The sequence below is a fragment of the Zootoca vivipara genome, chromosome 3 (assembly GCF_963506605.1).
Source record: "Zootoca vivipara chromosome 3, rZooViv1.1, whole genome shotgun sequence".
Lineage (NCBI taxonomy): Eukaryota > Metazoa > Chordata > Lepidosauria > Squamata > Lacertidae > Zootoca > Zootoca vivipara.
Window position 1 is genome coordinate 71,249,742 of NC_083278.1, and position 27,962 is coordinate 71,277,703.

The 27,962-nt window shown below is 44.6% G+C and overlaps 1 protein-coding gene across 1 annotated transcript in view; it reads left to right on the forward strand.

Annotated features, from left to right (window-relative positions):
- The first annotated feature begins 3,808 nt into the window (after positions 1-3,808).
- The window catches only part of SMOC2 (SPARC related modular calcium binding 2), a 148,695-nt gene continuing 124,541 nt past the window's right edge, over positions 3,809-27,962 (forward strand). The window contains exon 1 of the mRNA XM_035108528.2: positions 3,809-4,876. Within this exon, the coding sequence (XP_034964419.1) occupies positions 4,799-4,876 (78 nt within the window). The 5' untranslated portion in view covers positions 3,809-4,798. The remainder of the gene's footprint in view (positions 4,877-27,962) is intronic.

The following is a 27,962-nucleotide window of genomic DNA, read 5'->3' on the forward strand; positions in this document are numbered from 1 at the left end:
TCCCTAGCTGGCCAGGGAGGAAGTTGTGATTCCTCAGCTGGAGTAGGCTCAGGACAGGTGAGGGTCACGCGCCTCATCAAGCCCAGGTGTTGCAATCAGCATGCAAAACACAAAAGGGAAGCAGAGCTGAGGTTGATGAACCTTGGCTTGGATGCTCCTGGACCTCTATGGGAATGTGCTTTGGGTTTGACTCTGAACTGAGTAAGTCTTGGCTTACTCAGATTCACCTTGGTTTGAGTTTCCTGACCTTTGGACTTTGGGCTTGACATAGTGACTTGCCACCAGGTAGGCCAGGGGTCTGGACACCTGGGGGATCCTTTGGGGGTTCCCCAGCTGGTGCCTCTCACCACCTCTCTGCACCCAGTCAGTTCATGACAATAAGAAATTCCCACAAAATTAAGATGCAGGCTGAAACTGGGGCATTGCTTGCTGGGCAAAGATTCCAGTGGTGCCTCCTTTGACAGTGCAATATCTTGAAGGAAGGGATGTTGCCTGCGCTAGCGGAGGTGCATAGCAATAGCAGAGGAGCTCAGGCACATGGCGATAACCTCTGCCATCTATGGGATGCAATCCAGGCTCTTTTGCTTTCCTCCAGCTGCACGGGGCAAACAAAATTAGCTTCCCAGTAAATTGCGCAATAAGATATGGGAGGGGATTATCATACACTTATGGCAGCAAAAGTATTGGAACAGCCCTTCCTGAGACTTAAAATGTGAAATAGAGGACCAATGTATTTTCCCTTATATGACAAAGAATCACTCTGGTGAAAGGAAGTGAGCCAAGTTAGGAAAATGGCATGAAACGGAAAATGACTTTCCCTCAAAGTGCTGTGGCCCAATTCACCTCATAACAGCTTTTAACTTTAAAAAAATCTTGCAAGAGATATTGGGGGGGGGCAGGTGTCTCCTGATGTCTAGTTTGAAATAGACCCAAAGCATTTTTTTAAAAGTAGAGATTGCGTGTAGTCATGGTACATGGGAACACTTCAACATGATAAACATTAGGGCCCTGCACTGGATTTGATTGAAGCCCAAATCAAATGGGGCTCATGTGGGTGGCCAAATTAGACGGAGACAGCCCCAATTGCCCCAGGTCAGGCCAGGCCTGCCTTGGTCCAATCTGGGGCTGTCAAGAGGTGGGCCATTGGTCAGGACAGAGCTCTGGCTGTGCACACCTGTTGGGAAAACTGTGGCCCCCACATGTTGTTGGAGTTCAAGGCCCATCAGTTCCAGTCAGCATGACCAATGGTCAAGAATGATGGGAGCAACATCTGGAGGTTCCCAAACCCAGCCTTAAGCAAATTGTTGCTTCTCAGCCTTAGTTCTTTCATCCAAAATATGGGGATAAAAATATGGACCTATTTTTATTATTCCAAAGATTATTAAGTTCAACACACAGAGAACAATCTAAATGGCCATGCTAAGTATTGTTACTAGCTGAGCAAATTCAGACCTTGGTTTAACTCATCGGTTTAGCATTGTTTGTAAGCTTGGTAACACCATCTTTCCCTCCAGCACATTGATATCAGAATAAAATATGATATGCATATTCAGGATTCAGTTCTAAGTTTCAAGTTCAAATAACAGCTGAATCCCTCTATTTGTTTTCAAGGTCAGGAAAGATGTAAAAGACACTGTAATGCAGTATGTGCCATGAAAACTGAGGTATCATCACAAGACTTGGTATGTATGTTGATGCTGGAATTCTCCAATTGAAGTTCAAATCCCAGCTTCAACCTGCTCCCTCTTTTGGAGGGAGCAGGTGCAAAGATGCAAATGCCATTGTTATGTGAAAGGCTGCAGCTTGGTGATAGAGTATATATTCTGCATGCAGGAGGTTCCAGGGTTAAACCTTCACATCTCAAGGTAGGGGTGGGGAGAAAATTCCACCTGAATGAAGGAACATGTGCAGAAGGAAGGAGACAAAGATGATCAAGGGTCTGGAAACCCAGCCTAATGAGGAACAGTTGAGGGAGTTGGGTATGTTTAGCCTGGAAAAGAGGAAACTGAGAGGAGATATGATCACCATCTTGAATTATCTAAAGGGCTTCCACATGGAGGATGGAACAAGCTTGTTTTCTCCTCCTCTGGAGGGAAGGACTCGAACCAATGGCTTCAAGTTGCAAGAAAGGAGATTCTGTCAGGAAGAACTTTCTGACAGTAAGAGCTGTTCAGCAGTGGAACAGACTCCCATGAGAGGTGGTAGATTCTCCTTCCTTGGAGGTTTTTAAGTAGAGGTTGGATGGCCATCTGCCATGTATGGTCTAGTTGAGATTCCTGCATTGCAGGGCAGGGGATTGGACTAGATGTCCCTTGGGATCCCTTCCAACTCTAAAATTCTGTGAAATCCTGGACAGCCACATCCACTCAGTATAGAAAACACTGAGTTAGAAGAACCAATGGTCTGATTTGGGGTATGTTCACATTAGTGGCCTAAAATGTAGCAAGCAAGGTCGACCACCGCTCCTGCTATGTGTTTCCAGTGTGTTGTTCATGCCAGAAAGTGGGCAGGGATAACCTGCAGAACCTTTTGGGTTTCCCTGCTGTTGCAACCTCTGCTCCAAATTCCTATTTGTGAAGCTGTAATTTTTGCATGCACAATGGCTGTTAGGGTATGTTCATTTTGCCACTTCACATTCGGCTTTCTAGTTTGATTGAAGCCAGTTTGACAAAGAAACACATCCAACTGCAATATTTGTCAAGAAACTTCATGGTCCATATAGGCTTGTAGCCCTGGGCTGTATATACTGTACACTATATACCTTTGAAGCACATTTCCCCCCTCAAAGAATTCTGGGCACTGTAGTTTCTTATGGATTGCTGGGAATTGTAGCTCTACAAGGGCAAACTATAGTGCCCAGAATTCTTTCAGGAGGGAAATGTGTGTCATATGTGCTTTAAAGGTATAATAATTTATTATTTATACCCCGCCCATCTAGCTGGGTTTCCCCAGCCACTCTGGGTGGCTCCCAATCAAATACTGTATTAAAAACACAATACAGCACCAAACATTAAAAACTTCCCTAAACAGGGTTGCATTCAGAGATCTTTTAAAAGTAGGATATTTGCTTATTTCCTAGACATCTGGTGGGAGGGCGTTCCACAGGGCAGGCGCCACTACTGAGAAGGCCCTCTACCTGGTTCCCTGTAACCTCACTTCTCGCAGTGAAGGAACCACCAGAAGGCCCTTGGCGCTGGACCTCAGTGTCCGGGCTGAACAATGGGGGTGGAGACGCTCCTTCGGGTATAAAGGACCGAGACCGTTTATATTGTGTGTGTGTGTGTGTGTGTGTGTGTGTGTGTGTATGTATATATATATATATATATATATACACACACAGCCTAAGATAGTGTGAATCTAGCTTGGAAAACTAGCAGTGGAAGAGCATTGAATCCAGAACAGGCAGTAACGTGAACATGCCTTCAGTATAAGGCAGAGTCCTGTGTGATGCAAAACAAGGTTTTTGGAATACTAGAATTTGCTAGTTGCGCTTGATTCGACAAATTAATCCAAAACTAATTCTCAAGCCAGACTCCTATTTCTCTCGCGCTTCCCGACCTTTGATAAATTAATTTGAGTCTGCCTTACTTTCAGAAATATTGTAATCCTTCAGTTTTGTGTCAGCAGCGTTGTGCCAAGTGACCGGCCAAGGCTGAAATATTCCAACAATGCTGCGTTTGAAAGAGAGAGCGAAAAGACACTCTTTAGCGTCAAGGCACACGCACGCGCCAAATCCTTTTGCTTATCCTTAAAAGCTAGAGTTACCGAGCAACCTCCCCAAAATGTCACCAGAGCTGGAAGGCGAACAACGCCGAGGGAGCTCACCAACTGCCCGACATTCACCTTTTAAACCCTCTTTTGCAACGCAATCTGCAACAACCCCCAGCAGCGGGACTAGAAGCAAACGCACGCACGCTTGCCTCTTTGCGCACGCTGACCTCTTGCAAACGGTTGCAGGCGGCACGCTGGTGACCGCCCCAAATGGTCGAGTTTTGCCCCCTTTTTTGGGCTCTCGCGCGCTATCTCACTCCTGTTGGTTATTCTGCTTTCCAAAAGAATCTGCTAGGAATCTCAGCGAAGGGGGCGAGCAAAAACTGGTGTCAGGAGGGTTAATCAATCAATCAGCGGAGGATCTGCAGGTCTGGGAGGAGGCATTGGAGGCCGGGCTCAGAGGAAAGCGCAGAGAGGGGTGTGTATATAAGACTTGGGGAGGTTCATACTGCACCTTCCCCATCTCTCCGGCCGCCTCCTTCCAAACCATCCCGAATTCCTGCAGAGCTAGAGACAAGGCTGCTGCCTGGTGCACGACGACAGAAAAGAGGGTTAGGGAAGCCCCCCCCCTTTAGTTGCTATTATTTAAAGTCCCCCCTCCCGTTTGCGCGCCCTCTCTCTCTCTCTCGCTCCCTGGGCGAGCATCAGATGACAGCTCCACACCGAGGGAGGGCAAAGCAAGCTGCTTGGCCACCAGCAGACAGTATCTGATTCGGGGATCCGCAGCAGGCAGCTCCTGTACAGCTAGAAAGGGATCGTCGCTCCACAGGCGGAGAGCCGGCGTGGAGCGAGCGGCGAGTTCGGGACCCGCGAGCCTGCGGAGGGGGAGCCCCAACCCAGCAGCCCCAGGGGCGCAGCGGAGAGCGGCTTCGTCTCCCGTGCGCGCTCCCCTCTCCAAACCTGAGGAGGGAATTGGCGCGGAAGAAGACCCGCCAGGGGAGATCCTCCGCGGGAAGGAGGGCTTGAGCCCCACTAGGGACTGACAGGGGGACACCGCCACGAAGGCCGGATCCGGCGGCGCCCGAGGATGCTGTTGCTGCCGCTGTGGCTGCTGCTGCCGGAGCTGGCGCTCCTCGCGCCGGCTCAGAAGTTCTCTGCGCTCACGGTAAGGCAGGCGCGGCTCCTTCTTCTTTCCTTCCCCAGCGTCGCCGCGCCGGGGCAGCAAAACGCCCTCCTGCGTCTCTTCCCCGAGGCCGCTCGTCTCCGCTTGCCATTGTCTTCCCACCCACAAAGCAAGGCACTTGCTGAGCGCGCTGTGTCAAGCGCGGATGGGCCGCCAGGAACGAGCAAAAAGTTGGGTTCCTTGTACTATAGGGCTAAGGTCTTCACCTGGCAAAGCAAGGTTCCAGACCTAGGGAGATTCCCACCCACCCGTACTACCCTCACAGCCACGTGTGTCACAAACACACAAACACACGCACGCCCCTTGAAGAAATTTTTCCGGGGGGCCAAATTTCTAAGCCCTCAAGTAAAAGCGAGGAAATGCCACATTTTCTTTTCTTTTTTTTTAAAGCGAGGCAAGCTTCTAGTCCTCAGTATTGCACTAAAAATGTGCTCCATCCTCCTAAGCCGCGTTTCTGAAACAGCCAACTGTGTATGTCTTGCTTTTTAATGCAAAAATCCCTGAGAACCTAGTCTGGAGTTGGAGTGTGTGGGTCGCCTATCAGGAAGGATTCATTTTCAAATGTGTGAGTGCATATTTGAAGACCAGGTAAGATGACAATCTTCACAAAATTGGTACAACTGAGCTCACACAACATTTTTTTGTTGGTACAATCAAGCCGAAACTGTTGTAGGCATACCTGTGCATAATGAAATCTTTTATTCACAGTGACAATTTAAGACTGATAGTGAGAAGAGCTCTAACTGGATCAACTAATTCCATTAATGAATTTGGAGTAACGTTTTGTCCTGTGTGTGTACACGCCCTAGGACACACGAAGTAACTGAAGCCAATGCAGCGCAGGTTACAGCTGTATGCACTAAATACCTGAGTTGCCAAATCTTCACTTGATTCAGTTTTGGTCTGCTGAGGGTGCTTGGGCTGAGCAAGTTTGAATGCAAGTTTGGTGGTTTAAGTGGTTTCTGTTTGGCAGCCTACGAATTGCTGGCAGTCAGTGGCGGATTAGACTCCTAAATGCTTTCAGGAAAAGGGAGAGTGTGAGCCACTGCATTAAGAGTTTTGCACATTGATCCTAAATAAGGCTTACTTGAAACAGAAGCCAGTCTGAGAGATTCTGATGCAGTTTACTCCCCACTAAGTGAGCTTGGAATTTCAGCCTAACAGCAAATGTGAATATGCAGAACTACTTGGAAGTAAAATTCACACAAATGAATGGGACTCTCTTTCAGTTTGGAGGTCTATCTGAAGTCCCGATTGATTCTATTACAGGAAGTTCTCTATGCATGTATAAAGGTAAAGGTAAAGGGGCCCCTGACCATCAGGTCCAGTCGTATGCATGTATAGGAACCCCCAATTTCTTGCAGAGTGTGTTTCCCTGCCCACAAAAGAGAACAAGGAAACCTGCACACAACACTAAGAGCTTCAGAACAGTTGGATCACTGCCAGGGGGCAATATGCAATGAAGTCTGGTGACAAGTAAACATAATCCATTCAAATCAATGGAACTTAAGCATTAATGGTGAGCTCAGGTCCTACAGAATTTAATGTGACTAAAGCAACTTATGCCTAACTTTCTCTGGATTGCATCCAGTGTGTTATTTATGGCCCCTTCAGCCTCATTTTCTCTGCTTCATTCCTTTAAATGCCAACTCTCCAGACATTTTTCCTAGTTTCATTGAGTTCACTGGACCTGGAAATCAACAAATGGTCCAAAGAGTTGCCCTTTTGAACAGGACTTTGGTCTGTTGCGACAGCATTCTGGGATCCCAGGGATCTTACTCCCAAGTAGGTGCACTTAAGAGAGCATAGATTCACTCCTGATTGCTGCATTTTCTCAAACAACTTTTCCATGATGTTTTAGGCACAATTCCTTCTTTAGCTGGGCAGTAGCTGCGCCACCAGGAAACAGAATTTTGCAAGGACCCAGCTGTCCTTTGTTGGCCAACATTTACTATAATGAAAGCCTTCCTTGGTTTTATAATTGGTTTAAACTACTTGGTTAGCTCTTCATACAAACAGCATAAATGTGTTGCAGGAAGGGATGATTGACACACTTCCAACTTCCCCCCAATACTGACTATGCTTTACTAGTTCAAGTGTCCAGGTCAAACACTAGAACAAATCTTGGTCATGATGGTCTCTCTCCTCACGTCAATAACCACTAATGCGCAATGCTATACATTTAAAGCACATTTAGAGTACATGGCTTCCCCAAATAATCATGGGGACTGTATGTTAAAAGCACTGGGAATTGTAGCTCTGTAAGGATTCCCAAGGTTCTTTGGGGGGGGGGAGCCATGTGCTATTAAATATATGGTGTGGCTGGGACCCTTGAGGAGTCCCCCGCCTGTCATGAATTCATACAAAATGCAAGCTGCTCCCCTTCTCCAAGCTTCCCAGCCTCTGCTGCTCTGCCCTCTATCACCAGCCTGCATTTTCCAAGGGAGAAGCCTTACCTTGAGGAAGGGGGCAATAGGTGGTGACATCATTTCCTGTTGGACACCATTTTTGACAGGAAAGGATGCATGGAGTGGCCTTTTGACCCTCATTTGACTTTGGAGCCAGCTCAAAATGGGCTGGATGAAACTGGAAAAATAGACCAGTCTATTCAGTCAAGGGAGACAGTGCCTCTTGAAGCTCTTCCCCCTTACAAATACTCACCCAATTTCTAAATTTGGCTCCCTGGCCTTGTTGCTTGGATAAATTAGATGAACTTGATTAAAATATAATCTCAGTGAAGTCTGATGGAAGCAGCCACAATTTATTTTAGTAGCTCACCTGTTTGCGCATTGTTACTCTTTCATGACCCAAAAGAGAAAACGGAACCAACTTTAGTTGTGCTTCTCTGTCATAAGGAAATTTCATTCTATGCTCTGCCTATCTACATGGAGAAAAATCCCATTGAATTTAGTGGGACTTGCTTCTGAGTGAATGTACGTAGGAGTGTACATACTGCTCTACTTGATATTAAGCGTACATCATAGCCTGACTCGTGTTTTCCTTTCCCTCCATGTAAAGAGCCTGTGCTTTTGTGGGGTTGAATTAAGCAAATACGGCATATCTTGAACAATCTACCTGATCTCATGTACCTCTTAAATCATATTAAAGTGCCGGAAGAATAGCAAAGTGCAGGTGGCTCAGGATTGAGGGGCGTAGCAATAAGTTTCTCAGAACATGAGTCAGGTCTTCCTTCCTTCAGGAGAAGCTTCCCTGAATCCTTATCCCATTCCAAAGAATGTGTATATTATAGTGAAATAAAAAAAAGAAAACCAGTTTATTTTGTCAAAGAGTGACTAATGTATATGATCATGGGTATCAGTGCTTTTGCTATATTTCACTTTTATTTTACACATTTATAGTCTTCTTGCCCCATATTACACTCATTCAGACTTTGCCCCAGCAAAACCCAATCTTTACTGCTGAATTGGATTGACTTGTGGCTCATTTGGTACAGCATGAGATTCTTAATCGCAGGTTTGTGGGTTCGAGCCCCATGTTGGGCAAACGATCCCTGCATTGCAGAGGTTTGACTAGATGACTTTCACCGTCCCTTCCAATTCTATGAAATACCAACCGGGTGTACCACAGATGGATGTTTGCTCTGATTCAGCACTAAAGAGCAAGAAAATGGAAAACTGCTTGGACCCATGCTTTCTAGGCGAGCAGAAGTGTGAACAAGCCCAGAAACAGGAATGGGAAACTGTGACCCACCAGAGATTGCTGGACTACAACTCCCATCACCCCCGAGCATTTGCCATGCTGGCTGGGACTGATGGGATTTATAGTCCAACAGCATCCCCATCCCTGCAGCAGAGGATGACTGTTTCTCCTCAGCAGTTTCTTGTCTACCTCTTCAAGCAATTCCCAGCCGCTGGAGAAATGCAGAAGGGCAGATGCCCAGAAGTAAAAACAGGGAGGTCATTTGGTCAGTAATACATGTTGTACATCTGGATAAAGGGATCTGCAGGGGGGCAATAGAGTATGTGTTTACTGGGTTTTGTTTTAATTCATGTGGTTTTGTTGTGAACTGCCTAACGCTTGCAGAACAGCAGGATATAAATGTTTTAAGTAAATACACAAATAAATAAGATCAAGCAGTGACCCTTGTTTACATTTCACAGGCCAGAGATCCACACATTGGGTTCTGTGTAGGAAGGGCAGCCGAGCCCATTCATTAGGAAAACCAAATAAGCCATAACCACTTTCCTAGCCAAATCTTGCAATGGAAAAGTTCAGCACAGTCTTCTCGGTGGCTTTGAATGATTTGAAAATGATAACCGAAGACTCAAACATTTTCCTTGCAGCTAGTTTAAGCAATAGCTAAAACTCTCACGAGGCCCCTCGGTGCTGGTTTGTTTGAAGTATTCGAGGTGGATGGTTGTGCTTTTAGGTCGAGCTTTATGACACACATGCAGCTTATGGAAGCAGTAAAGTGGGACGTATTTATCTTAGCCGTTCAGCAAATGAACATGTCTACGGCATAGTAAATGTTCCCTCTGCGATAAGTTTGGTGGGGGTGAAAGTGAGAGCGGCTGGGTCACTCATACCTGACATTCTTCAGAAGGGGTCCTGTGCCCCCCCCCCCGTGCTGTTTCCTGGAAATGATTTGCTGATTAAAAGGTACTAATTGAAAACCTTAAAAGAAACCATTCACTTCCAAGAACTTTTATAGTGTGTGACTTCTGCAAGTGCAGATCACATTAAGTCAAGTGTATTTCATCCCTAGCGAGCTGTAACACCACCTTTAAAGCTCAGCTTAATGTGGCTTAAGCAGAGGTGCTTAAAACAACAACAACAACAACAACAACGTTTTTAGCACAAGCTTAATTCCCTCCCTGAATTATCTACTTGCTCTTGCAGTCCTACCACAGTCACTTTTCAATACTACATTACTTTAGTAGTTTCTTTTAACTTTGTGTGTACACACAAACACACATTGTCACTAACCAATCTTTAGCTTTTTTATGGTAGCCATATCATCTTACAGCTCGTAACACCTTTCTTTCCAAATGGTCCGGAGCATTTTACAGCTAGCTATATCTAACAAACTTTGAATCCAGCCTCTTCTGGCATGGGGGATAGCAGCAAACGTGATGTTTGGTAGTAACTGTGGGGCAGGGGAGACATCTTGCCAAGGGTTGAGAACAAAACCACATTTTACAAAAGAGAACAATAAGGGGGTACATAGTGACATTGCAATCCAGGCCTGCTGTGATACAAAATCAAATAAAAAAAGGTGGTGAATGAAGCATGTTGCACAATAGAAGTTCTGTACAACGTACATCAATTGCTATAAATAAGAGTGTTTACTAATCAGTTGCGGAACAGGCAGTTGGAAAGAGTACTAGCTGGAAGAAATGCTCAGCTTTGTGGGTTTGAGCTTGAAGGTTCTGGGTCAACACTTTTTGGTTGGCCAACAAAAAATGTGCCACCACTAGGACATGACCTTAAGGGATGAGGGAGCAGGTGGCGCTGTGGTCTAAACCACTGAGCCTCTTGGGCTTGCCAATCAGAAGGTCGGCAGTTCGAATTCCCGCAATAGGGTGAGTTCCCATTGCTCTGTCCCAGCTTCTGCCAACCTAGCAGTTCAAAAGCACACTAGTGCAAGTAGATAAATAGCTACCACTGTGGTGGGAAGGTAAATGGTGTTTCTGTGCTCTATGAACTCTGGTCCTCTGTGCACCAGTAGTGGTTTAGTCATGCTGGCCACATGACCCAGAAAGCTGTCTGTGGACAAACGGCCTGAAAGCAAGATGAGCACTGCATCCCATAGTCGCCTTTGACTGGACTTAACAGTCCAGGGGTCCTTTACCGTTACTTTGTTTGTGACCTCTTGTTGCCTCTTTGAAATGCATCTTGAAGTTATGAGCCACACTGGTACAGAGCCACTGAAGTGTGCGGTAGGAGGGTGCGCTCTCTCTGCCTTGGTACCCGATCTCCAGTGTTCTAACAGGTGCAGAGGCAAGCCAACCCATCATTGCTGCTGCCATCCTTCTCAGAGGGGCAGTGAAGGGATGTGGCCTTTCCTGCCTGTTGGGTGCCTGGAGTCCTAAACGCCAGGAGACCCAGAAACAAGCTTCTCTCCAGGTTTTGGATTGGGGAAGGTGCAAGCATAATTCCTCTCCCACAGGCAGATTTGGGGCAGTGCAGCCGGTGTGTAGCCTTGGGTGGGTGCATTGGGTGCCACAACTATGATGCAGAATGGAAGGCGAGAGAAAAGGGATGCTGAACTTTGGCATTACATGGGGCACCTCTGAGATTTGAGACCCCAAGGTCCACCAGTGCCTCTCCCTTCTATGGCTCCAGCAGCCACAGAAGGGAATCCTCGATTTTGTCTCACTCACCTGAGTTTGGTTAACTTCTCATGATGGCGAAGGCGGGAGAGCGATAACGGAATTCTTCTAAAGTTAAATGTAGAAGACACTTCTCATACTCCGTTATAGTGCATGTGCCACATATGAACCAGACATATTACAGTATCCTCATGTACACGCTTTGCATGTATGCTATGTGCAGCATGCATGCTATGTGCACACATGATGAAAACGATATTTGTCTTACATTTTATGGGACATTCTGAATTTTCATGGTGCACCTGTAGTGCACCTAGATGCTTTCTGGGGCTGATGAGAGTTGTAGTCTAAAACATCTGGAGGGCACTAGGTTGGGAAGCCTGGGGTAGATGGTAATATGTGTTGCTATGTATAGTACTGGTTGGGAAGACTTCATGTCTAAATGTACATGTGTGTGTGTGCAGTCTCCAGTCATCTGACAATGGAATTCTTACATAGGAGCTGCTTTTATAGAAGCTTACCCATAGCTGCCAAGTTTTCCCTTTTCTCACGAGGAAGCCTATTCAGCATAAGAGAATTTCCCTTAAAAAAAGGGATAACTTGGCAGCTATGTGCTTACCTGGAGTGGATATTCCTTTGTACAGCATGAAGCTACACTTAGCATTTTGAAATTGTGTGGGGTTTTTTTATTTTTTTTAAAAAAGCAACCATTTAGGAACAAAAGAATACTTTATTTAGGGAAAGCTCAATGTTTTCTCACTGAAACATAGATCTTAGTGCTTGGATTTTTGGTGCCATGAAACAGCTTTGTTTCCCAAAATTATTTCAGCACATTCCTTTTGAATGCTAGAAAATGATGTATGATGACAAGCAGGACTCATATTGATGATTATGACCCCCTTCTCCCTAATAATTAATTTTGTGCGAGATTAGAGTATGTAGGAGAAGGATAGATATCCCCTCTCTACTAATCCTTCCTCTGACTTCCTAGTACTTTATGCAGGAAATAAAATGGATTAAAACAATTTACCCTCTGCTTTGCTGTTAATGGATACTGTGGCACATTGCATTGCTTACCAAGGGAGGGGGCAGGGGCAAGGCAGAACGAGCTCAGTGTGGAGTGGGCACAGCGAAAAACAGTGATGGGAGGGTCAGATTAGCTCACCACCAGCCAGTACTGCATCAGTCCATCATATTCAGAGTGGCACGACATTTCATTTGAGTTATATTTAGCAGTCTTTTGTTGGCATTCCAATGTCTTGTTGGAAAACATGCAGGTTCCTATGGGAGATTGGTTCCGGCCCACCCAGTAAGGGCATCTCCTATGATTGGCTTGAAACTCTTCCCTAGTTTATGCACACACTTAATATTCTAATAGCAGGACATGGGTGGCGCTGTGGGTTAAACCACAGAGCCTAGGGCTTGCCGATCAGAAGGTCGGCGGTTTGAATCCCCGCGATGGGGTGAGCTTCCGTTGCTCGGTCCCAGCTCCTGCCAACCTAGCAGTTCGAAAGCACGTCAAAGTGCAAGTAGATAAATAGGTACTACTACAGCGGGAAGGTAAATGGCATTTCCGTGTGCTGCTCTGGTTTGCCAGAAGCGGCTTTGTCATGCTGGCCACATGACCTGGAAGCTGTACGCTGGCTCCCTCGGCCAATAACGCGAGATGAGCGCCGCAACCCCAGAGTCGGTCACAACTGGACCTAATGGTCAGGGGTCCCTTTACCTTTTTAATCTTCTAAGGGAAATCATTTTGATGGCTGTGATAGAATTGGAAATGTAGAAGTGAACCTCTGTTGAATGAGCTTTAAGCACTGATTTTACAGCTTTTAAAAAACGAAGTAGGATCGATCACTTCCCATTTATCCAATTCCAAAGCTTTCTTTGAGCATGTATGCAAATCAGGGGCTACCCAAGGCCCATTCTAGGGATCCTGCTCTATGGATATGACTGTGTTGTGCTTCTTTAGGTACAGTCAGAAAACAGTGTGTGACCTGTTAGGACTCAGTAACGACTTCGGCACAGAACAATGGTTCTCAAGCTGAAGCCACAGAACCTGCCTCATGAATGCAGATGTGGTTTCTCTCCACCTTTCCCCTTTTTCTGTAAAAGGCAAATTCTGCTCCACTGACTTGTGTGAAGAAGGTGGAGGAACCTGCAGTTATGGAAGGCAATGTGTAGGGTCTGCTGTTGCCAGGGTTAAAGAGAAGGGGCAGTTATCAATAGGGATGGATGAATCTGTCAGTTTCCCTTAGTTTCTCATTTTTCCAGTCTTATGTTCAGTTCTCCACATGAATTTGTGATCTTTCCCCCATGAAAAGACCTTATGAAAATTCATCGGCATTTTAGCGCAAATTTCTCCTGACAATACACATTTTTGTATGCGATTTTTTGCTGCATACATTTTTATGCACATTACTTGGCCGGACAACAGCAGTGTAAAATTTGGAGAAGCGTGCATTTGGAAGGATTGCTGTGGTTCAATTCAAGTCCTGTTTTGGAAACTGCAGATTAGGTAGGTTCTCATTTAAATGTGAACTAGATTAATATCTCCCCCATCCCTGAATGAAACGATGTTTCTGGATCTCTACCACTGTCTTCCCTCTGCAGCCCACAGAGCTCAGTGAAAACACCCTGGTGGAAAAACCACACTATTGAACAGCTTCATGTTTTTACCCAGTCTTGCTTTCTTAACTTAAAGAGTACCTTTTCTAACTTTATCTTGGTGTAGTATTTCACTGGAGAATGAGCAACCTATCTGAGAGGGGGAGAAAGGGGAGATCTAAAACTATAGCGGATTCCCAGGAGACTGCTGGGCCACTGGAAAGTTTGGGAAGAAACTTTGGCAGCATAATTTGTATTTGGAGGGGAAATGAAGCTGGACCTACTTATCTCAAAAGTCTGTCCAGATAAGGAGCCTCTAGATTGGAAGATACCCTAGCTGTTTATCTTCCAATTGGTTTTTCTTCCTCTTCTCCATGTCAAAACATTTGTGCAGGCATGCGCGCACACACACCACAAGATCTTAACTTCAGAAAGAAATTTGCCAAGGTCTCCTACAAGCCCATTCACAGCCCTGGAAGCAACCTTATAATATGAGATATAATATTCTATAACTCTTGGCATAAATGGTTGGAATATTTTCATGCTGTATTACTTTGTTATGGCATAGGATACTTTTTTAACATTACAAATCTGCTGTGTATAATTCTTTGTAAATGTAGGGACGGCGTTCAACTGGCCTCCTTCCAGTCAAGGCAATGACATATTCACTAGAGATAAAGATAGAGCTGCCGATAGAAGCTAGCGGTACACAGTTAGCAGCAAGGGTTGCTGTCAAGGCCTATCAGGACCCGGAGGGGCCGTAGCAAATGTTCACAATTTATATATAATGTGGCCATTGCAATTTGAAAATTAGGAGCATTCACGTAATGAACACCAGACTAAAAATTTCAAATCAAGAGTCATCTTTCGAGGCTTGGATCCTGATTAGTTTTGTGAGATCTCAGCTACTTCACGGTGACCCATGAGCAGGTGTGAACCACTCATCTTCTAAACAGGCAGGGTGCTTAATCCTGCTAATTTAGCATTCTTTAAAAGCATGAATTGGCTTCTCAGACTTGTGTAATTAGCTCAAGAATGACAAGATGGGGAAAGCAAGACCTTTTGAGTTATTTTTCTTTGCTTTCTGAAGCATAGGAGTATAAGAGGCTGCTTCATAACAAATCAGGCTATTGCTCTGTCTTGCTCAGTATTGCCTATACCAGTGTTTCTCAAACTTGGGTCACCGGCTGTTGTTGGACTACAACTTCCATCATCCCTGACCACAGCAGGCGCTCCAAGTTTGAGGAACGCTATCCTTTGCTGGCTGGCTGCAGTTCTCTGGGGTTTCTACTGTTGAGCTGTCGCCCTTCTCCTTCTGTGGAGCCGCCTCCTTTGGAGGTCTTTAAGCAGAGGCTTGGCAGCCATTTGTCAAGAATGCTTTGATGGTGTTTCCTGCTTGGCAGGGGGTTGGACTGGGTCGCCCTTGTGGTCTCTTCCAATTCTATGATTCTCCTGGCAAGTCCTCTTGAGTTCATTGGGGCCTACTGCTAGGTAGTAGTTATAGGATTACAACCTAAGCTGTTGGGTGACCCGTCTGTTACATTGGGTTGCTACTGCTCAGTTCTGGACACATCACAGTGCAGAGCACAGGTAGCTGTGTCATATTGACTTGATGCTTTGCTCCATGTAGCTCAGTATAGACTCCACTGAGACAAGGGGTTTCAAATCACAGGTCTTTCCCAGCTGTATCCCAAGATCACGGGCTGAACTTGGGACCTTTTGCTTGCAAAGAACATTCTCCACCCCTGAGCTGTGGCTCTCCCTCCATGAACAGGTAACACATTTTGTTTTTAAATGGCCACCATATCTGAAACAAAATGAAGCCTGGCAATGTCTGTGGAAGCCCATGGTCTTTACCATTTTGTTTACTTTTGTGTGATGGCTTAAACCAACAACAGCATACGTGTGTACTATTGTGAAGAGAAGGTGGCGGCAGCAGGAGAAGGAAAGAAGGATCAAGGACAAGAAACAGGTCAAGTAGCTGTTCAGAGATGTTTAGGACAGGAATGATGAACCCGTGGTCCTCCAGATGTTGCTGGACTCCAACTCCCATGAAGCCCAGCCAGCATGGCCAATGATCAAGGATGATGAGAGCTGTAGTCAAATGACATCTAGGGGACCACATGCGCCACATGCCTGGTTTATAGGGGGTTTGATGTGGTCTGTTGAGAAACAGATGTTGGCTGTTTTTCTGTCAGAGACAACTCATAAACAGCACAAGTAAATCCCTAAATATTATAAATAAGCACAAATAAATATTACAAATACGCAGGATCATCTGTTCCTCAACTTTCTGTGCAACCGCAGAGACCCGGAACGTTTTAAGAAGTGAAAGCTGAGGGCTGTTGTTCACATTGCAAGGCGAGAGATACGGGTGCATTCTTGGGAGCTGGGGGTGGGAAGCAAGATGCACATAACATTTGTATCAGCTTTAGAGAGACACCACATGTAGGGCAAGCCCAAACTCTTGTCCTCGTTTCAAAGGCAGCCTTGAGTCCTCTAACTACAACATTACATTTTCACATCTCTTCAAACATGCTTGCAATGCCCTTTTGCCTGCCAAGAATTCTGCCTTTGTCTTTCAAACGGGAGATTAGGACCAGCTTGAGAATGTAAGGCAGCGCTTTCCAAACGCTTCAACTTAGGGTCCTCTTCTAAGCTTACTTTACCTTGCCCCCTCAACCTCAATATATTAGTTAGCCAATTCTTCAGAGGAGGATGCACAAATTTTTTCACATGTATTGCAGCTTCTGCAGCCAGCTTCTGTATGTAAATATTTGTTATTCATGGCATGAATTTGGAAAAGGGCCCTAGCACATATTTTGCTCAGAGAAGGCCCTGGGTTCAATCCCTCCCATCTCTAGTCAGGGCTGGTAAAAACCTTGTCGGAAACTGCAGAGAGCTGCTGCCAAACAGTGGAAAGAATACTGAGGTAGAAGGGTCAACCATTTGACTTGGTATAACCAATGCCCTATTACTACTACTGCTGCTGCTGCTACTACTACTATAAGGGCTTTTTTTCAGCTGGAACTCAGCAGAGTTCCAGAACCTCTCAGTTGGGTGCCATTGCCATTATAAGAGAACAAGGAAAGCGCTTATGTTGAATTCTGGCACCTTTTTCTAGAAAAATGAGTGTTTTGGGGTGCCACACAAGATTGTGCCCCCCAAAAGTGCTATTTTCAGGGCAAGATCTTGTCGTGAAATCGTGGCACCCAAAATGGCCACCGTGCTCATGCGTGAGAAAATGGGGTGTCCCATTTCCCCCCTGGGACACTTGTGGGGTATGGGCCATCCTCTCCATTAGGTAGAGTGGGATGATGGTTGCTGCAAGTAGAAAACCTGAAGCTTTCCTGAAGGGGGCAAATGGTCCCTCATGGAATTGCTTTATTTTTAAACTTGGTTTTTAAACTGCCTTGGGTGTCCTCTTCCACCCTGCCTGCTCCATATTCTGCTTGCACTGTGTAAGAATTCCAAGCAATTTGAGTGATTTTCAACCACGAAAAGAAGTAAAAAGTCAGATGCTGTTTATATGACTTTGCTTTTGTTCTGGTTTCCTCTACGATGATGGACTGGCAACCCTAGCAAAAGGGGGGGGAAATCTCTTTCACAGCTGAAGAAATTAAATGAACACCTCTTTCTCCGTTAGGCATTTCTGCTGCCAGTTACTGAACATTTTGGGGAGCCTTTGTGTGTCTGTGCATTCATTCCCACCCCCTGCACATAACCTTTGTGTCCCTTTAAATACCTTGGATGGGTTCCACAACACACAACAGTTAAGATGGACCACTGAGGTAGCCGAACAGAGGGAAACAAAGCACAATCAAAGCCTTGCAACTTGAGGGACACATTTGGATGGCGCCTACAAACCCAAACATTTGGAAAAGCTCACTTTAATTGTGATTCAAACCAAGGCCATAAATAAAGCTCTAAGTGGCTCCAGATCCTTGAATCAACAGGATTGTTAGAACAAATGGGCATCGGTGTGACCAAGGGCACTTGGGCCTTGAAAATGAAACATTCACAACGAGGCTTTTTGGTGTTAAACTTCCAAGAAACTCTTCATTGGGGGGGGGGAAGCATTGTGGTTTGCTATTAAGGAATCCAGTTGACTTTTCCACTACAGCTAAACAGTCACCTGCAGATAATAGTTTGCACTAATATGAGAAGGACAATCTTGGTGTGGTGTGGATAATTTTGAAACTGAAATCAGAAAGCATCTCTGGATGTTTTTGGCCACAGCTTACATTTAAAGCTGTATCATACCACTTTAACATTCATGGCTTCCCCCAAAGAATCCTTGAAACTGTAGTTTAAGGGTGCTGAACATTGCTATTAGACCGCTATTGCCCTCACAAGGCTAAAATTCCCACTGCGGTTTAATGGCCAACCCCTCTTTCCGAGGGACTCTGAGGAAAAATTGGAACTGAACCCTGAAAAAGCAGAAATATTATGTGTTCCAGGTTCTCGAATCCAGGAGGTCGGAAGATGGCTTGTTCCGGATGAGGTTGTGTACTCCCCTTGAATGAGCAAGTTGGGGTTTCTCCTGGACCCAACATTGTCACTTGAGGCCCAGGTGGCCTCAGTGGCTAAGAGTGCCTATTTCCACTTATGTTTGGTTTGCCAGCTCTGGCCCCTTTGGGGCAGAGATGACTTGGCCACGGAAGTCCAAGCTCTGGTAATTTCCAGATTGGATTATTGCAGTGCACTCTATGTAGGGATGCCACTAATTTCTTGGTAGTTATGCCACCCTCAGAAGTTCAGGGTGGTGGTGGTCCAAGATAGGACATTCTCTGCGGCCGCCCCTAAGTTGTAGAATTCTCTTCGCTCAGAGGTGTGTCTGGTACCTTCATCATACAGCATCTAGTGAATGCAGAATATCTACCTCTTTACCTTAGCCTTTGACACTTGTGTTTTCAGGACCCGCTCTACTCGTTATTTGTTTTAATTGTTTTAATGCTGATTTTTAAAATGGTTGTAATCAACACTGGGACATGCTGGTGAATGGCAAGTGGTGGTGATGATTTTGAGCTCCATTTCAACTCTATGATTCAGTTATTCTTCCACATTGCAGCTGTCCCTGGTAATTAGAAAGCCTTCTTGGCCACATGTGGATTCTCATCTACTAACTACCCCCATAAACTGCTTATATTTTACTAGCTATATTCTATTTCCAATACCACACAATTTCTGAAACGACTGGTTGAGGAACATCTTTTCATAGCCAGCTAACAAGCTAGCCTGCTTCCCAGGGCCAACCTCCATTTCACCTAGCCAATTTCCAGTGGATTTACATGAGCTGAGCTCATTTTGTAAACGATTTTTATAAAATAAATCTGAATTCAAACCGTATTTGGAAGGCATTTCGGGATATGTTCTCTCACCATACACAGGCTGAAACATTTACAAGACTGTCTCAACACAGTCAGTTCTGCGCAAGTTGACCTCATCCATGAAATGAGATCATGTGAATAAGCACAGTCACTTTACAATGCTTCTGCTGGCATATTGGTCAATGAGTGAGCGACAGTACGAGGGCATGGGTTGGCGATGGATGGCTTTTGTTGAGTAAATTTGTATCATGTTGATATCTGAGATTATATCCGCTGTTATTCAACAGTGGCAAAGTATGATGTTATGTCCTGTTTGGCTAGAACTTGGCTCAGGGGGACAGGTTCAATTTGAAGGTTAGATATTTACTTAAACTTTATCCTAATCACATTGGTTTGGAAATCTTGATGGAAATCTCCCTAGGATCTGGCTGCATCATGAATGTCCTCATATTCCCAGTGGTTGGGTCGGAAAAGAATTACCACAGAAGCAACCATTTTTAGTATTTTGGTTTTTCTTGCTTCCCATTCTATCTGAGGACAGGAAGAGCAGAAGTGCTTGGAAAACCTGAAACCTACAAGATCATTCGGCCAAAAAGCCTAGCTAAGATCAATGGGTCCTTATCTCAACTTGTTCGCACATTCTTAATCATTAGCTTTGCCTTGCAGTCTTCTCCCTCCCTCCCTCCCTCCCTACCTGTGGCAGTAAAAGTCACCTTCTAAGCAGATGGCAGTGATTAACTTTTAAGGAGAAGCTTTCAGAAGAACAAAGTGGGCTCGTGGGATGCTGACACAACTTGCACTAATTTAGGAAAGGAGATTTTATTGAGGATGCAGCAGAAAGCGGAGAGGTGCTTTGTGTGGATTATGCAGAGCAGTAAATACTTCTGGCTGGGACTTCTTGGTGGGATCTGGACAAAGTAGCTTCAACAAAGCTAAGATAAGCTTTACTGAGTGCCAGGGCATTTCCTGTGTTGACTTTTCTGTACACCTCAAACCTGAAAGTGAAATGAAGATCTCCCCTGAATCAAATGATTTTGCTGGCCTCTGCATCTTAAGCTTTAAAAACCTAGAATACTTTGCAGAGAAAACAGAGCAGGATTTTACCATTCTGTCCTAAAGCAGACAACTTTATTACAATATTAAAAGGCCATTGAGGAATAGTCCTCATGGGAGTTTTAATGTTGCAGCATAGACTTCAGCATGTTTGCTAAAAAATAAAATAAAAAGGCCGTTTGAGGACTGTTGGTTATCAGCAATGAAGTCTGTAGTTTAATCTGTGCAATGGTGTCTGGAGTGTCTTATTATCCACATATTACTATTAGCATGCTGGATAATCACTGGATCAAGGCCTGAGTGTGTCCTTCCTTGCTTCAGAGTTGGAGACATGTTGTTGCTTATATATACCGGTAATCTATGAACTGTATGCAATGCCAGGTTGAATGCATAAAATAAGGACTTGAAATGTGTTGTTGTTAATGGCTGAAGGACTATTTCTTTACATGTGATCTGCGTTATTTTTCATTGCCTCTCCTACATTTTGTGAAGGGACTGATCTTGGGGTTTGAACGTCCTAGGTCAATCTTCACTCAGCATTTCTAGGCAGTGTTTCACAGCACCATTTAGTAAGGACAATATCATGTTGTTGATTCAACTTCCGAAATTGTGACTGACGTCTGTGATATTGCCTAAATCAGCCACTGGAGGGAGCCCGAGAACATGATTTCCTACTCACAGGTGGGGTCTGCAAGCATCTGCATCCCATTCTCAGTCACCCACCACCAAACCTGGCAAGCACTAGACTTTGAACTAAAGCTCAGTGACCTAAGAATCTGAAATACGAAATGGAATTCTTCATTGCCAGAACCACAGAAACAGTTGGCACCAGCATAATTTTGCTGAAGACTTTGGAAAACATCCAGCTGTGCAGAAGCGCAGAAAAATACCTGAAAGACCCACAGAGGCGGAGCATCGCAGATCAAACATCTCTAATGCAGTAGACATCATAGGGGAATCTTCTGTGTCCATTGGATGCACCTAACTCCTGTGTGGTCTTCTCAAACACCCTAGGCTACTCTCGTATGCCCACATTAAACTAGGCTCACACTATGAAACATCCCAAACCAGTTGTCACCCTGCAAGGAAGGAGAGCGGTGCAGTGGCACAGTCAGGTGACACAAAATGAGCCAAAAACTAAGGCTTGGAATTTGCCACGGCTGGGAAAAGCAGCAGAGAAGTAAAGTAAGACCAGGGACAGCTTAAAGCCCAAGAGGCAGCAGTGGGCTTGGCAGGTGCCTGGGGAAAAAATCTACTCTCTTCCATCCATGGCTGGCTGAGGGAACACATGTCTGGGCAATGCCACCAGGATTTGGGTATGTGGTGGTATGCTGAGTCTAAAATGTTTCAGGTCATGAAAGCTTGGGGGAAAGCACACTGGAAAAAACTGGAGGCATTTGAGAGAGAATCCAAGCACTCGAGTACCAGAGAGGTTTCACAGTTATAAACAATTGTACCTTTTGCTGTTTGTTTATTCCTTTTTTTCCATATGTGAAAGCATTTCCATGTTGCCTTTTCAGCGATGAAGTCCAAGGTGGCTGAATTCATTTTAAAAAGAAGGAAAGAAAGAAACAGAAATAAAAAAAACAGATTCAATACAGCAAAAAGTTACTAAACAAGAGGCACCCTGGCAGGATTAGGCTCCGTTCAGCTTGAAAGCTTGCTGGAATGTTAAAGACAAGTTTCCAAGAAATAGAAATTATATCAGAGAAGGAGCCTGCTGGATCTCTAGTGAGAGGGAATTCCTCCGCTTGGGATATTATTATATAATATATTATTACATATTACTACATTTTATTACATGTGTGTGTGTGTGTGTATGCGCAATAAAATGAAAAAAGTTAACATATTTTCTGAATCTTGCTTCATGCCTGCACATGGAAATAGGTGGGGGGGAGACATAGGGTGAGTTTAACTTCAGTAAGAGCAGGCATGGACTTCCGCCGAGGCATCATGGCGCGTGCCACGGCGCCACGGAGCTCCTAAGGGCAGCCAACGTGGTCGCGTTGCCTGAGCGACTCCTGAGCCGCGGGGATCGCCGCCGTTGCCGTGCGAGGGTCGGGGGGAGGCTCGGTAGACCAGCTGAGGAGTCCCCCCCCCAGCGAACCGGAATTTGGAGCCGGAATCTGGGGCGCCCGGCTGCTAATCAGCCGTTGATCAGGCGGGAACCCGGGACCCGCAGGCCTGGGATCTCCCGCCTCGCGGCACGCCGGGGCCTCGAAGAGTAAGCGGGGCGATCTTTTGCACTTACTACTACTACCATCGCCGCCGCGCTCAACTCGGAGGGGGAGAAGAGAGGAACCTTGTTCCAACCTCCGACCTGTCAATCATCCTCCCTACTGCTGCTGCGCCGCTGCACCAGGGTCGCCCGGCTATCCGGAGCCCCGGGACTGGAGGGACCCAGGAGGCAAGTGCGGGGGTGCCTAGGGAAGGAAAGAGGTCCAGGCCTCGCTGCCCCACTGCCGAGCCACCGCCATTTCTTCCGCCGCCGATATTGAAAGAGAGGTAGGCCCACCCTGAGCCCACTTTCCCGCCAAGTGAGCCAAAGGCCCAGAGGAAGGCCCAGTGGAAAGGCCTCGATTTTTCTATTTTCAAATATATATTTATTTTTATTGTTATAATTTTTTATTGTTATAATTTTTTATTGTTATAATTTTTTGAATTATTTTTATTATTATAAAAAAATTTTTTTTGAACATATATATATATATATGTATATATATATATAGGGTTCTTTTTTTTTAAAAAAAAGAAATATAATTTTTTTTTAAAAAAAATTTTTTTTAAAGATATTTACGTATTACACACACACACACACTTCTCGTTTCCTTCTTTTAGAAAATATTCCTTTTCCTTAAAATTTTTCTTCTATAAAAATAGAAGTGATTTTTTTTCCCTCTCTCTCTCCCCCTTTTTTTAGAAGAAGAGAGAGAGGGAGAATAATATTTTTTCCTTTTTTTTATCTTTAACTGTATATATATATATATATATATTTTAAAAAAGAAGTATCATTACCCTTTATCCCTTTCGCTTTTTAACACCCAAACCCCCTCTTTTCATACACTTTAACCCTCTAAGAAAAATTCTTATTTTTACCCTCCATCCCACTTGTTACTTCTGCCCCTTTTCTCTCTCTCTTTTTCGACTCCTTCTTCCCTTTAATTTGAATCCCCCCCATCTACTCTGTTTATCACCCTATCTCCAATAGGGTAGCCTTTCCTCCCACCCATCACCTCCCCCTTTTAAAAAATAAAATAAAGTAAAGTAAAATAACTTAAAAAACAAAACAAAAAACCCCCACTTCTGTTATACCTTTATCTTCCTTCCTTCTTTCCAATACATAAACCTTTATCTTCCTTCCTTCTCTCCAATACATAAACCTTCTCCTTAAACCCCTTCCCAGAAGCTGGATTCCCCTTTATTCTTCTCTTCCTTATCTTCCCCTTCTACCTCACTTCTCACCCCACCCTCACTTTTGTTTTATACCCTTTTTGCTTGCTAGATTGCTTACTTGATCACCTCTAAATCGAACCCCCCCTTCATTTGCCTGTTTGTTTGTCTGTCTCTGCTTGTTTGTCTATCTGTCCACTGGTACACCCACCTCTCTGAGTACCAGACCACCGCTTTGACAACACTGTTGAGGCGAACACGACAACCTCAGAGGCGTCCTTATAACATCACCAAGGCATGACACAAATGATTGCCTAAACCGAACGCTCTGCAGAAGCCACCAGTCAACAACGCCTGATTAATCCAATAACCCAACACCCAGAAATCATCATCGCCATAACTCCTAACCGTAACACGTCCCACTCTGAGAGAATGCCAAACAAACCTCAAACCAAGAACGTCAAGGAAATGAAGGTGTCACCAACTAAAAAGATGGTAAAAAACAATGAGACCGCAACACCTCCTCAAAATGATGAAATATTACAACACCTAAGAGAAATGGAAGAGAGGATGACAAGTAAATTGGAAGCTGCAGTGGAAAATGCAACGACCCCTATACAGCTACTAATCAGTAATCTTACCTCCAGAGTGGAAGCTCTAGAAAAGAAGAATCAACTGCAAGAAGGAATAATAGAGCAATATCGGGATGAAACCACACGCATGAATGAGAAATTGTGCGAACTGGAAAGAGAAAATGAAGAATTGAGAATTAAACAAGCAGACATCGAAGACCGAAACAGACGCTGCAATATCCGCTTCCGCAACTTCCCAGAAAAAGCAGAGGAGAAAAGCCCAGCAGACCTAATTGTGAGCTGGTTGAAAGATACAATCCCAAATCTGACACTCGAGGTTTCCGATCTGGAAAGGGCACACAGAGCTCTAAAACCTTTGCCAAAACCTGGTGCCCACCCAAGAGACATCATAGTGTGCTTTTCACGCTACAGAAAAAAGGAGGAGATATGGAACAGCCTCAAGAACTCAACCAATCTCCATTACAAAGACAATTCCATATTGGTCCTACAGGATCTATCCCAGGACACCCTAAATCGGAGAAAAAACCTACGTCCATACACTCAGCTTCTTCAGCAAAAAGGGATTCGATACCGTTGGGGCTTTCCCTTCCGTCTCATCGTGACAACCGATACAACGCAATACATGGCTACCAACGAAAGGGAAGCCCAACAACTATTGAGGAACCTTGGACTCGACCCTCCATCGAACCAGCAACAGAAAGACCCACCAAGTGACAGCCGAGATCAAGAAAGTGGAATAACAGTAAATGAATGGATGGAAGTAAAGAGGGGAAAGAGACAACAGAAGCAATACATCAAGACTCGTCGATTCAATCATCTACCATCGCGCACAAAATCATTCTACCGAACATTCTCCACAGGACGCCAAACCACGATCAACCGAACCAAAACATCACTGATGAACAACCCTACAACAACAACAACAACCACAGCTGAATGAGGCAACTGGAAAGCATCTCAAACTGCAGGACTGGTGATCCCCCTACCCCCTCCCCCCTCCCCATAGGCCTTGAACATAACTATCATCATCAATATCCCCCCCCAACACCACACCTCCATAGAATCTACCCCATCCCAACCCCACCCCGACACCAGTCCAGATAACCTCAATCACATTCCCCATCAACCACAGCCCATATCTCCAGTATCCCTTTCATACCAAACAAGAGAAAAACAGCTCCCCCAACATCCATAACACAACTCACTATCAGGCTAAAACATGATACCTATTCAACAACATGGTGGCACCAGAGCGCGCCAACACATACACACACTCTAACACATCAGTGATGTTGCTATTAACATTGGCAACATTGCTCACGAACCTTATACCTGACACTAACATTACAAAACCACTCTACACCGTCTCGCTGATCACCCCCTGTCACAAACGACAAGGGGGAAGGCCTGTCCTTGAGTACAGCCCTTCACATCAGCCGAGATCAAGGACCAACCGGCTATTTGCCAAAAGGTCCAAAATACCCCAAACGTACACCTATATAACTACATATAGGAAACCCTCTATAATTTACCTCCCACTCTTTAACCCGATTCTAATTTTAATCCCATTGAACCCCCACCCGCCACATCATAAGTCAGCGCAACTCCAATGGTTCAATACACAACACGAAGTGAGGGACATAGGACAACCCAGACGGGTTGGCAAGGAACCATCCTACAGAATGAATAAACAAGATGGCTAGCTTAAAAGCAATCACACTAAATGTGAGGGGGCTGGGAAATCCCATCAAGAGAAAACGTATCACCTCATACATAAATACCATGAAACCACACATCACCTTCCTACAAGAAATACACAACCCACCCAAAGGGAACAAACTCCTGAATGACCCTCGTTTTAGTCAACAATGGGTAGCACAAGGCTCAGGAAAGGCTCGCGGAGTAGCTGTAATAATTAGTAGAGACTTAAATTTCAAATCCATAACAGTCCTAAAGGACAAAAAAGGTAGATTCATTTTCATTAAAGGAATACTAGATGGCAAAATTAAACTGACAATTGGCTCATTATATGGCCCTAACTCGAGACAACTTGAATTCTTTCAAAAAACACTAAACAAGTTCCTTTCTTTCTCTGAGGGGGAAGCAATTCTAGGAGGCGACCTTAACTTAAATATTAAGGGCATAACTCTGGAAAACACACATCCTGTAAACTTACAGGCAACCCTCCTCAACCCCCCCTCCCAAACAACTAAGGCTTCTTACAAGTTACTAAAAATGTTAAAAAACAGGGGTCTCTATGACATCTGGGGCGAACACAACCCAGGAGACACCACCCACACATTCCAGTCCGGACGTCATGGTACAACGTCCAGACTGGACAGCATCCTGCTCACACAGGGTCTGATCCCCTTGGTAGAATCAACAAACATAGGCAGCATCAAAATCACAGATCATGCCCCAGTAGAAGTCACTGTTAAAATAGGTGAAGAAACGCAAACCACTCCATCATGGTCTTTCAGTCCCATTCTAACCACAAACACCCAAATTAGAGCAAGTATCACAAAAACTCTCCAAAACTATTTTAAGGAGAATGATGTAGACAATATAAATACCCCCCTCTTATGGGACGCTATGAAAGCGGTGACCAGAGGAGTTTGCATAAAAGAGAAAGCACTCCTTAAAAAACAAACCTCTTCAAAAATTAACAAAATAGAACAAGAAATTATTGCCCTCTCATCACGTTACAAACAAACAGGTTCCAAAAAACTACTTAAACTTCTAGAACAAAAGAGAAGAGAATTAGACTCCTTAGAAATCAACAAAACAATGATCAATATTTTATATTCTAAACAGCGCTTCTATGAGTACGGAGGGAAAAACTCCAGACTATTAGCAAATAGATGCAGGAAAAAAGCACTTAAAACAAGAATACACTGCATCACCAAAAAAGATGGCAACGTAACATTTTCCCCGAAAGAAATAACTTCTGAATTTGCAGAATTCTACTCCAACCTGTACACCTCCCACAACCCATCTGAGGAAGGAATTAGAAAATTCCTGGCAGGACTGACCATGCCCACTTTAACCGATGAAGAACAGGAACGCATGGACAGCCCTATCACCCCCGAGGAAATAGACACAGTTCTTAAAAACTTGAAATCACACAAAGCACCGGGCCCAGATGGCTTCACAGCAGAATTCTATAAAAAATTTAAGGAACCCCTGCTGCCCTATATGTTACGCCTATTTAATGATATCATGAAAGGGGGGCTTATCCCCAAAACATGGAATCACTCCAAAATAGTCTCCATCCCAAAGCCATTGAAGGACAACCTCAAAGTAGAATCTTACCGCCCAATCTCATTAATAAATCAGGATTACAAGATATTTACATCAATCTTGGCCAATCGCTTAAAAATCTTCCTAGGTAATTTAATAGTCCCAGACCAAACCGGTTTCGTCCCTGGTCGCAACATTACAGACCCTATCAGGAAATTACTGAACTTAATTGAACACAGCAAAACAACCAAACTTCCACTGACAATTATGTCCCTAGATATCCTCAAAGCTTTTGATTGCTTAGAGTGGAAATACTTATTAGCGGTACTAACTAAAATGAAATTTGGCCCCAACTTCCTTCAAATTCTCAAACAAATATATTCTCAAGCCTCAGCAAATTGCAGAATTAATAATATGAACTCAAACACCATAGCAATCCAAAGAGGCACAAAACAAGGATGTCCGCTGTCTCCATTCTTATTTATCCTGGCTTTGGAGCCCCTAGCGATCCGAATCCGAGCAGCCACAGACATCAAAGGAGTGGAAATAAAAGGCAGAAATTATA